Source organism: Carassius gibelio, chromosome B24, assembly GCF_023724105.1.
Source record: "Carassius gibelio isolate Cgi1373 ecotype wild population from Czech Republic chromosome B24, carGib1.2-hapl.c, whole genome shotgun sequence".
NCBI classification, from domain to species: domain Eukaryota; kingdom Metazoa; phylum Chordata; class Actinopteri; order Cypriniformes; family Cyprinidae; genus Carassius; species Carassius gibelio.
Window position 1 is genome coordinate 7,019,841 of NC_068419.1, and position 12,921 is coordinate 7,032,761.

The following is a 12,921-nucleotide window of genomic DNA, read 5'->3' on the forward strand; positions in this document are numbered from 1 at the left end:
CAAAGATATAGATCATAATGTGTATACAAATATTTTTTATACAGCTTAATATAATCAAATTATTCCACAGATAGTATGTATCGTTTTAATGACGAAATAAAATGACAAAAGTCAATTAAAGTTAAATAACAATTACAGTTAATTCTGTAAACGCAGTGGGCTATATATTTTTAAACTATATAAATGGGTCTTTATATATAAACTAGACTTTTAATATATTTTTTATTAAGAAAGCACCTGTATATTTAGGATATTCGGCATCAAAAGCTAGCTGAATATGCACTGTCACTATTAGTCTACGGCCAAACGCTTCTCCAAAGAACACGGCAAGCGAGAACTCCAACCAAAGCATTTTCTTCATAGTTACGAGTGTGAGCTTGATTTGTGCGTGTGGGGGAAAGTGGGTGTCGCTCTGTAGAATAATTATGCGAGACAAGGGAGGTATTTTCTGACGGGTGGCTTCACTGAAGACTCGACAGCTCGAGGTTTGAGGACTGCTCTGCCTTCATCTCCTGTAAGGGTCCCGTGAACGGATTCGAGCTGGATTTATGACAGGTAGGACCAACCAAAATCTGGATGTGATGTATCCAAACACACTGAACTCTTAAGTGGACCTATAATGATCTGCCTACGAAGAAACGAGAAGGGTGCAAGCCGCCACAGACGCACCGTGGACTGTTGTTGTCTGAGGAATGATAACAAATGAACGATACGGAAAGGAACATGGTTGAAAGGACCAGTAAATTTCTGTTGATCGTCGTCGGATCGGTCTTCTTCATGTTGATTTTGTACCAGTACGTGGCGCCAGGGGTGATAAACTTCGGCTCCCCGCAGGGGTACCTTCTCGGCGAAGAGGACATGACCATTTTCCCCACTCCGGATCCGCACTATGTGAAAAAGTACTACTTCCCTATTAAAGAGCTCGAGCGCAACATAGATTTCGAAATCAAGGGAGAAGACGTGATTGTGTTTCTCCACATCCAAAAGACCGGCGGGACTACCTTCGGAAGGCATCTAGTCCAAAATGTTCGACTGGAGCTTCCGTGTGATTGTAGACCGGGCCAGAAGAAGTGTACTTGCTACCGTCCGAACCGAAAGGAGACCTGGCTGTTCTCTCGGTTCTCCACCGGCTGGAGTTGCGGCTTGCACGCGGACTGGACCGAGCTCACCAACTGCGTCCCGGGAGTTCTCAACAAGAAAGAAAGCAAGTCGAAAAAAACGAGGTGAGTTTGTGTGTTTGTTTGTTTGACCTTGCAAGTGCTGGAAGTAACGTTAGCAAGGTTTTCAAAACAGTGTCGCGAGGAGTTTAAATGTCCCTGAGAGGCTTCGGCTTAAATTAGTGAGGGAAATTTATAACAGGATCAGATATTGGGATTTGCGTTGCTTGTATTGATAATATTACGGTTTTAAACTATTTTTCTGTGTACAGTCGCCTCAGCGAATTTTAATTGTGCGTAAACCACATACTTCCTACACTAGTTCTCGTTTAAAAACCGTTTAAGTGTTTGCTTACTCAGTAAAGATTACATACAGTGTCAGTTTCACAAAATAACAGATTCGTTTAAACAGTATCTTTTTTTTTTTTTTTCCATTTAACGTTACTGCTTCTGGGCTGGATAGGGATTCCTTAAGTAGAACTGAAGTTAGGCTGGAAAAGTCAAAATCCACGATTTTCCTGTATTGAAGAGGTTGATAGTTGACAGCTGTATAGCTAATTTTGCCATTTTTTAAAGACAATAATTTCAATAATCTGTTGTTTACTGCAAGAAATCATGGTAATAGGACTGACTTTATAATACTGTGCTACTCATCTGACATTTTCACTTCCTGGAGAGCGGAAGATGTTATGACAGATTTGTTTTAAATTATTATTTATGGAATAGTATCATTGTATGGATGCTTTTACTTTAATCCCTTGAATTTGACCTGACAGAAATTGTCTTACTGAATGGCACAGTGGTAATAGTTCATCGCTCCATCGCTTCAGGTTTGAATCCATCCTTAAAATATGACAAGACACATGGGAACCATAATTTCTATGATGTCATAGTTGCTGCTGCAATGTAATATTTGGACCTTTCAGTCTTACTCTCATTTATTTATTTAATTTATAACTGTGACACCACATTTGAGTGTAGTAACTTTCTGATAGACATTTTGATAGCACTTTATTTTACTGTCCTGTTCCTCATGTACATACTATTATAGTAATTACAATAACTATGTAATAATAACTAGGTACTAACCCTGAACCTACCCCTAAACCTAACCCTACCCCATGTAGTTACCTTGTATTACCAGAAATTTCTTATAGTGTACTTAGTGTATTAATATAAGTACATGTAAGTACACGTAGTGTAAAATAAAGTGCAACCGATAATTATTATTATTATTTTTTTATGCAAAGGATGAGTCACCCCGTGTGTGACTTGAACCTACAACGTTTCAGTTTATAGCTTGGAGCTTTAACCACCATGTTATCACCCCTATTTCTACACTGCATGCCATTTTCTCTGAGTTGACCACAAATTGAATGGCTCGTTCGTGTTTATTGTCAGAGTGACTAGAAAACCAAAGCAGTTTCAGTTTATACACAAGGATTTCTCCAGCTGTGTGACCAGATAACTAGTCAGACGCTCAACGGGGTGTGTTTTAGCAGACCCGCAGGGAGAGCTGAAATAACATGCTGATATCTTGCTGCTCTGGACAACTTAAAGACTTCTTTCAAGACTTCTCTGTGCGTTTGAAAATCACTGGCCCTAAATATGATAATGGACATAGTGACTCATATTTCAGAGTTACTAAGTGCATGGAAAAGACATCCTAGAACTTGCCTTACCTTTCACTTTCCCAGGTGGTTTTCTAGGGAGTTTTTTGACTCTGCCGGGGAACTTTGTGAAATGCCAGTGCATTTCATTGTACTTTTAGCAAATGGCCAATTAACCTCATAATTGACAGCCTGCTAATTCATGATGATGATGAAGTTCTCAGTAAAAACCTTCTAGATCCACACACAATGCAACTGTTACATGGCCACGTTTTGTCAGCTGTAGGCTTGGTTGATGATAATTGGGAATATCATGGATGGTTATGTCCAATCACTGAGAAAGAGAGTTTAAAAGCCGTCCAACTAGCCTAATGGGTACCCCGCTGGCTGAGTGCATCACACATGCCTTGACGCACAGGCCTAAGTGACTCGCACTACCAGGAGAGCCATCAGTTGTCACTGGCTGATCTCAGCAGCCCTACACCAACAGCCTCATTCACACTTAAACAAGCAGAGCGCCGTTCACACTCCCCTGCTGGTGACGTGTTTTCAAGATGCAGTTGCCATGTGTTCAGTCACTGCAAAGTGGTTTACACTATACAATTCACGGAGATTTAATATGTTAATATAGTGGCCAATATGGCATTTACAATATATAAGTACCACATTGGGCCATATTTGTTATTATTATTTTTTTTTTTTGATCATTAATGGTTTAAATATATTGAATATTTAATTGTGCATAAATATTTCAGTTAATTTTTTTTATGCAGACTACCTTAGCCATCATCTGCTGATTTAAAGTTAATCTTAACATCATTTTTATAAAGAGTTCATACATTTCCATACTGTACGATAATGCTATGATGCCTAGCAGTATTTAAATAAAGATTAGTTTTAACTTTTAAATGTTATTTTTGTTACTTATTTACATAAAATAGTGTAAAATTTGAATATGACTTAAATTAGTTGTTTCTCAGCCATAACATTAGTATCAGTCAGAAATGTTACATCAGTTTAAAAGTATAAATACTGAATTATTTTTCTTGTTACCAAGGATTTAATTTTATATATATATATATATATATATATATATATATATATATGTGTGTGTGTGTGTGTGTGTGTATATGTATATGTATATGTATATGTATATATATATATATATATATATATATATATATATATATATATATATATATATATATATATATATAAAATTAAATCCTTGGTAACAAGAAAAATAATTCAGTATTTATACTTTTAAACTGATGTAACATTTCTGACTGATACTAATGTTATGGCTGAGAAACAACTTTAGGTCATATTCAAATTCTACACTATTTTATGTAAATAAGTAACAAAAATAACATTTAAAAGTTAAAACTAATCTTTATTTAAATACTGCTAGGCATCATAGCATTATCGTACAGTATGAAAATGTATGAACTCTTTATAAAAATGATGTTAAGATTAACTTTAAATCAGCAGATGATGGCTAAGGTAGTCTGCATAAAAAAAATAAACTGAAATATTTATGCACAATTAAATTAACCTTAACAATTTAAATTGTTTTCATTGCCTGTACATGAGTTCACTTGAGTTCACTGAAATCGTATTTTGATATTTTCAGTCTATATATTTGTTTGAGATATCTATTTCCAGTCTAGTTGACTGACTTTATTGATTCTGCCAGAAGTAGTTGAACCTCATGCTCTAATGGGTTTTATGTTGTGGGCAGTAGCCTGTTAAGATTATCATAAACTCCACAGTAAGGGCTCATTATCTGCTCTTCCCCTGGGTAACGTCTCAATGACACACACATTGGTGTATGTGTGTATATATGCCGTCGAGAGAAGGAAAGCAATTTGACTCTCAACCAGAAATAGAATAAGGTTAGTTCCACTTGAGGAAGATGTTGTAACTGATAGTTAGGATGGGGTCTGTGCACTGATAAATTAATGTTGCAGCATGCAGTTGCATGGAGAGGAGTTGTCCTAATGAGAGGCCAAAGGGTTTAGCTTCACGGTGACTCATTTGAGATGCATTCGTGACTGTTTCTTTGTGTGTAAAGGATATGCACGTACAAGTTAGTAAGCAAAACAGATCCAGACAGCCTTGAAAAGATATATGCAAACTCAGCAGATTTCCCAGCGTGTTTGTAAAGAAATCTGTACAGTTGAGAAAACCTTCCACCACAATGCAAAGTTGATGCCAGGGTTGTTTCTACAGTTTTTTTGGATTGTTGTCCAAGTCAAAAGAACCCATCTGTCAGCCTCTATGACATTCAGTTCGTGCTTCGATTCATTTCATTTACTTTCTTCACTCATTTTATTGTAGTTCCAAGGATGAATAATGATCAACAAGTCAAACTTATTTGGGTAGCAATCATGTTAACAGCACGATCTGTGAACAATGCCATTTTAATATTGAGCGTTTTGAAGAAGACTCTTCTGCATAACCCATCACCCACACACCGTGTAGTTTTCACCTGAGCAAATAACTATTGACAGCTTTAAGTCCAATCTGTCTGTAGCTCCTGGCGCCAGACTGTTTACTTCATCTGCATGTCATGAGAGTTGCTTATCTTAACGATTACGCAGGAAACTGCAGTTAAAAGTCTGTGATGGCAACCATAAACCTTACCGTTATCAGATAATTAGATTGTTGTGGTAATGTTATTTATTAGTCTGTGTGTTAGTTAAGTAGCACCACACCTCGTCTGATGTGCTGGTCAAAGTGGAGATGTGATGAAATGCTGAGTGTCATAGGTCTGGATCAGGCGGGATGGTGACATAGATTTAGACAGAGCTGCTTTTGTGCTAAATTTGGGTCTCGGGATCCACTGGGAACAGTTCAGGGATATTATGTCTAGGTAAGTTCTCTTTGTTGCTCGAATGTTTATAAGAGGATTTGTTCTGGACATAAATGCTGATAATCAGTACAGCAGATCTACAGCCTGATTTTCTACCTCAGCTATAATGAAACTTGTGTGCAGCATGGGTTGCTTTATTCATTGTGCTTTTGACGTTTTAGAATAAATTCAGACGAATGGCTGTTTCTGGAAGACTTTCACTGACAAATTGCCATCAAAATTGCTTCAGTCAAGGAAGTATTGTATAAATAAAATCCTTTGTGTATTAAACTGTGATATGTGGAGAAAGCCGTATGTCTGTTTGCATTCCCAGTTCTTAAAGGCCAATGTAGGTATTATATGTAAGATGTAGGCCTAGTTCATGTGTGTTTTTAATAATGACAAGTGCATTATCATCAACATAACAGCATCTAAAATGTAAGCATTTTGCATAGGAACATCTTTAGGGGTGTAAAATGTTGGATCATTTATGTTAATAGGATATTGAATTCATAGTTAGATTTGATTTTATTGTATTTAAACAACAAGAATAAATCAGTCTGTTCAATACAATCACATTTTATGTATTTTGCAATTATTGATGATTTTATTGTGGTTTCTGATGCCATTTTCAACTCCTTTTCAAAGGTTTTCATCTTTTTAGTTAAGCCTGAAAATCTTTAAGATTTTTTTTTTAAATACAATTTTGTAGTAATCATTAAATCTTTTAATTGTATTTTGAAACTAATATATAAAGATTTTTAATGTATTTAAAATAAGCCTTTATGCTTTCCAAGGCTGCATTTATTTGATCAAAAATGCAGTAAAAGTAGTGATATTGTGAAATATTATTCCAATTTAACTTTATTCTATGTTAATATATTTTACTATCTGATTTGCAATTGTGATGACAAAGTAAAATTTTCAACTACCAGTAGGTGCTAACTGCTAATCGCAACCAGCCAACAATTAAAACAATGAGCAATTGCAACAAGGAGTCAGGAAACCATGTGATCAGAAGTTAGAAGTAGACTCTCAATGGACAAATCCTCTGCCGCACTGGTGTAATCTTGAAGAAGGTGCACAGACCGGTAATAATACTGGTTCTGGCTGCAGGATGTGATTTACTGTGAGACAGGACAGCAGCCTGTGAGGGAACAGGCCAGCGGTAAGCCGCTAACTACCTGTCCGCAGAGACAAATGAGGGCCAAATTCTCTCAGACTTTCCCCCGTTCTTATTTTCTCATTGTGCTCATTGCCTCCCTCATTGTATCTACTCCTCTTTCTTTCTGTAGCACTCAGTTTATAGCTTCTCTCTCCCTGTCTCCCCCTGTCCTTCTTTGCGAGCGTGACTGAAGTGTCTCTTTTAATGTAAAACTGCTCAGTTCTAACATTCTTCTTTTGTATTGCTTGTTAAGTAAATGATGCCTGCACTCTAGGGGAAACTATATAAACAGTGGCTCCCTGGCATGTGGGTTTAATGCAGAAGTCTGGACCCCTTGAAGGCATGTATTTCCCGTAGCAGGCATGAAACTGGATGAGCAGTGGTCTGTAGCAGCGGTTCGTCGCTAAATTGAATCAGATGTTGTCAGGCTGCGATGGGTCACGGTTCAGCGAGAGCCACTCAGACACACTTTAGAGGTAATTGGAGGACTTTTCTCTTCAACCTCACTCGTCCTTTTGGTGATTTATCTTAAGAAATGACCTTAGTGCTGATATTATTCAAATTTTACACGGATATCACACATTCAACTCACTTCTGGGAGTCCCGTTTTTGAGGTCTCATGTAGCCTTTTGAAGTCCACATTGAAACCTATTCTTTTTAAGAACCAAATGTTGATTTATGTGATGTTCGAGGTAAATTGGATGTAATTTCTCCAGTATCTCCAGAATCTGTAGGGTTGCTTAAGTCAGGGTTATAGTTATAGTTAACTAAGAGTAATAAATAACTTGAAATAAATATAATGAATAAAACGTATAAAATACCCAGAGTGTGTAAAAAAAAAAAAAAAAAAAAAATCCTCTCAACATTTTCCAAATTAAAGTAGTACTAAAATAACTAAAACTATTAAATAAGCATTACTAAAAAAAAAACAATAAGAAACAAACAAAAAAAAAAACTGAATAAAAAAATGTGAAGTTAAAAACACAAAATATAAATTAAATATATTAAAATATATTTTAAATGTCCATAATAATAATAATAATAATATACTAAAATAACACTGGCTCATTTTTGGATCTGAACAGATTTTAAATAGGATTGAAATCTGATTTTGTTAATGGATCTCAGTCTGAACACTAATTTTAAAAAAAAGTTCATCATAAGCTTTAAAACAATTCAAATGCCTCTTTCTTATGATCTTGTCACATTTGGATTTGTTTACTGCCCTCAGGAAAAAGATAATAAAAGGCAGGCTCGCACATGTGTATGCTTGTGTGTTTCTTGGTTATTACACATTGATTTGGCTGTGGTGCTTGCGGAGTTCAAAACCTTAGGTGTTTGTTGGTCTCTCGTATAAAGCTCAGTGGGTCAGGGGATGCACCTGAAACTCGGGACGTTAGCTGTGGCCGCACATGGCATGATAGCACACAGCCATGTCCCTATGAGTCGGGACAGCCTTAGTGTGTTAATCCAATCAGATCAGCGGGGGATTAGAGACCGTTGTCTCCAAAGAAGACCATGGAGTTATGCTAATCTCTTTAGCGATGAGTGCTTGGGCCAGAGCGTTTCTCTCTCATGAGATGCAGACAGACAGTTGCTTCCTATGTTGAGAGGGTTATTTCATACAGAAAAACAAAACATCCATTATGATCTATTGTGTTTAATCAAAGTTGACTAGTCACTGATGACGTCATTATGAACAAATAAGTCTGGAGCTGTGACAAACACCTTGTGCACACTTATGGCATATGACACAGTGACGCCCATATGGCTATTGATCCTAAAACTGCTCATTTTTATCAGTTCTTTTGTCTTTGGGTCTTTATATTTTTCACAGATTCCTGCTCGTTCTAAACCAGATACAGATAAAGTAGCACAGTAAAAATTACATTCATATGAATGCATTAATGAGAGCGATTGGATGTGTGAATTAATTCTACCTGGCAGCGTCTCTCTACTAGTAGTGAAGCTTTGGGATTTAGTTAAGAAAATATATGTTTGAACTTTTCAGTTTCTGAGCTATTTTATTGAGAAATCACAGAACAGTGTTGACAATAGATTTCCACGCTGAATGATGTACGCGCTTCTGTCTGTAGCCTATGTGTGTGTGCATTATAGTACAGTAGCGCATTAGATTAGAATGGCGATTATCTTACCTGTACAATAAGCTGTTTAAAACATGCATTCTCACGTTCAATTTCGAGCATCCAGTAATATAATCACACATATGTTAAAACTGTTAACACAAAATTTACGTCATATCAGTTCGTTCTTCGATTTCGGTCAAGCGGCGGGAGAACAAGATCTCCTAGTCACTAGCAACATGAATACACTGGAGTGTCGAATAACTTGGCTGGCACAAATATATCCGTACCTGTACAATCACACGTGGACAGACTTTAATGATTCAGCGAAAGCATTTAATTCCTAGAAAGAAATTGCAATGAAGCTTGGTGTTGATGACCCGGAGTTATGCAAGAAGCGATGAAGAAAGAGTTATCCAAAGCCGTGAAAAGAACGAAAGGAAAGAGTAAAGATATAAGGTAGTAAGTACCAAATACATGTTTCAAATAAATGTTTCACCATTCTGCTGCTGCTGTTGTTCTTTAAATAAGAGAATTTAAAGGGTATACAATAAATGAAATTTCAAAAGACCATGCTATAATAAACCTTAGTTTTTATCAAAAAGTAAATCATGACTCCACATAAAATATAAAAAGGTGTAAGAATTTATCCAGTTTAATAAAATAAATGAACACTGATAAATAAAAACAAACTGACACCAAAATTTTTTTTTTTCACATCTTGCTAAAGTTTTCAGACTATGAGACATCCACACTTCCCATAAAGGACTAATTATGGAAATGACATGGTTCTTTTGTATTGCAAACATGATACATGACTCTGGACTGCTGCTAATCATTGATCTTTTGTCTGTAATATTCTGACCATTGGTGATCGTCTCACACCTAAATTGCCTACACTTCATCATTTCATCATTATTGTGTTTAGGGCATGTTTATATTAATCTACGCCCCACCTCCAGCAGCGCGGGGGTGTATCCGGGCCTTTATTTTAGCCTATTAGAAGCAGGAAGAATAGCCACTACCATGGATGGGCCATTAATGGGGATCCAAATAAACAATAAACATAGCAACCAGTGTATTCTGATTCCTTAATGAATAAATATTATGAGCTGGTTCATTAAAGTCAATCAAAAACATACAGCACAGTCGGGTTTTCATACACGTACATTATGCAACCATGAGTCTTACATCAGTCTAATCACTGACTGATGAAGTAAAGATGCATATAATGAGCACATTATGTTTATTTTTTACACACCCTGAAAGATTTGTTAATGAAACCATTAAAGAACTTAATTAGGGGCCAAGCACCGAAGGTGCGAGGCACCTATTGTTTTTGTTCCGGTTCTTATTATTATTAGGGGCCAAGCACCGAAGGTGCGTAGGCACCTATTGTTTTCGTTGGCGTTATTATTAGGGGCCAAGCACCGAAGGTGCGTAGGCACCTATTGTAATCGTTGGCGTTATTAGGGGCCAAGCACCGAAGGTGCGAAGGCACCTATTGTGTTTGTTGGCGTTATTATTATTCTTCTTCTTCCACCCCAAGTCTATGGTAGCCCATAGAACCGATTGCGGGAAAGTTGTATAATTTGGCACATTAATAGAGGACTGTCTGAACATTAACCGTAGCAAATTTGAAGTCTCTAACTCAAACTCTCTAGCGCCACCAATTGTCTAAACTTTCAAAAACTTGATGCTAATAACTCTTGAACCGTAAGCCACAAAATGAAAATTCTTTTTTCCTGTGATTCCTTGGCTCATGCCGAGTCGAATGGACACTGAAATTCAAAAATCGCAAGGCTTAGTTTTTTCGCTATCGTCAATTGTTCGTAAAACCTACTTTTTCGAACTCGTCCTAGGCCGTTGCACCGATTGTCACGAAAATTGAATCAGATAATCTTCAGACCATGCTGGCAAAAAGTTATGGAATTCAAGTTGATTTGTCAAACCGTTTCCGAATAGCTCATGAACGAATTCTTCGAAAAGCACGCAAACGTGAACGTGAGGCTATATCTCCGCAACGGTTTGGCCTATTGAGACCAATCTTGGTGGGTCTTATAATAACCATTCCCTGGGACTACTTGCAGTGTTTCGGCGCTGTGCCCCCTAGTGGTCAGGAGATATGAAAAATGCATGTTTTTGCTCATAACTTCTGAACGGTTTTGCCAAAAATCACAAAAGTGGTGTCTTTAGATTCAGTGCATCATTCCGAGTCGAATGATACCGAATTTTCCCAATTCGGCCATTTTGGGCGTCGGCCATTTTGAATTTAGTTGTAAATTGCTGTATCTTAAGAATGAAGTTCCGTATCGTTTCGCAAATAATTACAAAAATGTCCGGCTCCATGCCCTGAATGTACACAAAAAAATTGGGGGCAGCGCCACCTTGTGGTCAATAGTTATAACGATTTTTCGAAACATGCTAATAACTTTTGCATACATTAGCCTATTGTAACAAAGCTGATGTTGATAGATTCCTTGCGTCATGCCGAGAACACCGATACCCCATTTGTCAATTTTGGCAAAATTTCCTGTCCGCCATTTTGATTCATGTTGAAAACCTACTTTTTCGAACTCCTCCTAGACCGTTGCTCAGATTTTCACCAAATTTGATTTGGATCATCTTCAGACCATGCTGGCAAAAAGTTATGGAATTTGTGTCGATACACGTAACCGTTTTCAATTAGCGTACCAACGAATTTGCTGGAAAGATGCCAAACTGCATCTGAGGCTGTATCTCTGCAAAGGTTGGAGATATTTACACAAAACTTAATATGTGACATTGTCACATCACATTGACCACGCCACATCATTTTGGTCACAGCGCCACCTATTGGTCAAGAGTAATAAACCAATCAATAACCGCTAATTATTACATTTCCAATAATGCTAATAACTTTTGATTGCATTAGCCTATTATCATGAAACATGTCTCAAAATGTTCCTTGGGACATGCCGACAACATACATACCAATTATGTCATATTAAGCAAAACTTCCTGTCCGCCATTTTGATTCATGTTGAAAACCTTTTTTTTTAAACTCATCCTCAACCGTTTGTCTGATTTTCACCAAAATTGAATCAGATCATCTTCAGACCGTGCTGACAAAAAGTTATGGATTTCGTGTCAATAGACGAAACCGTTTTTGTACAGCGCTGCTTCAGATGTCAGGCATCTTCACAAAATGAGTCTGAGGCTATATCTCTGCAAAGCTTTGTTGTAATTAAGCCAAACTTGTGTGTGCCATTGTCTAACATGGAGAATAGGCTCACAGACACTCACACACAGAAATGAAATGGTTCAACTATTATATGAATAATCAATAAGCATGATTACACACACACACACACACACACACACACACACACAGAGAGAGAAGTACATGCCCACACATTTTGTTATATGTAGATATTTGAAATAAATTATAGGTGACACACAACTCACAGAAAGACTTCTTTTCTTACATTTCTATGTCAGGTTTCATTGCATTCATATTCTGACATAATAGTAAACATTTGATAAACATGTATGAATAAATGGTTGAACTTTCACTCAATGTGATCTTAAATGCTTGAACAGTAATATTAAATAATAGTAATATATATTTTTCTAGATGAATCAATCATCGAGACAATGAACTGTAATGTTTTAGTCTTTAGTGAGCCCATTAGTGGTCTTCCAGTGACATCTAGTGGTCGTAAATGCAATTTATCATACAACACTGTCTCTTTAACCTTTATAACTGTTATATGTTGTCTTAATTTCATTCCAAAGAAGCATACGCAATTTATGTATAATTTCACAGTCTAGATAATAGTACTGCACTGATTTTAAATAACCTAGATATGGCTGACAGTAAAAGAATAGAACAGAATTACAGACACACACAAACATGAAATGTTTAAACTACTATATTAATACTCAATAAGCATGCTTAAACCCACACATTTTGTTATATATATAGATAATTAAAATAAATGATGGGTGATAAAACCTATTGCAAGTCTTCTGTTTTTATGGGCTTCTATGTCATTTTTCAGGTTTCATT

The 12,921-nt window shown here is 36.6% G+C and overlaps 1 protein-coding gene across 1 annotated transcript in view; it reads left to right on the top strand.

Annotated features, from left to right (window-relative positions):
- The first annotated feature begins 413 nt into the window (after positions 1-413).
- The window catches only part of LOC128013232 (heparan-sulfate 6-O-sulfotransferase 1-B), an 89,001-nt gene continuing 76,493 nt past the window's right edge, over positions 414-12,921 (top strand). Inside the window, exon 1 of the mRNA XM_052596055.1 lies at positions 414-1,223. Coding sequence (XP_052452015.1) covers positions 703-1,223 — 521 coding nt within the window. The 5' untranslated portion in view covers positions 414-702. The remainder of the gene's footprint in view (positions 1,224-12,921) is intronic.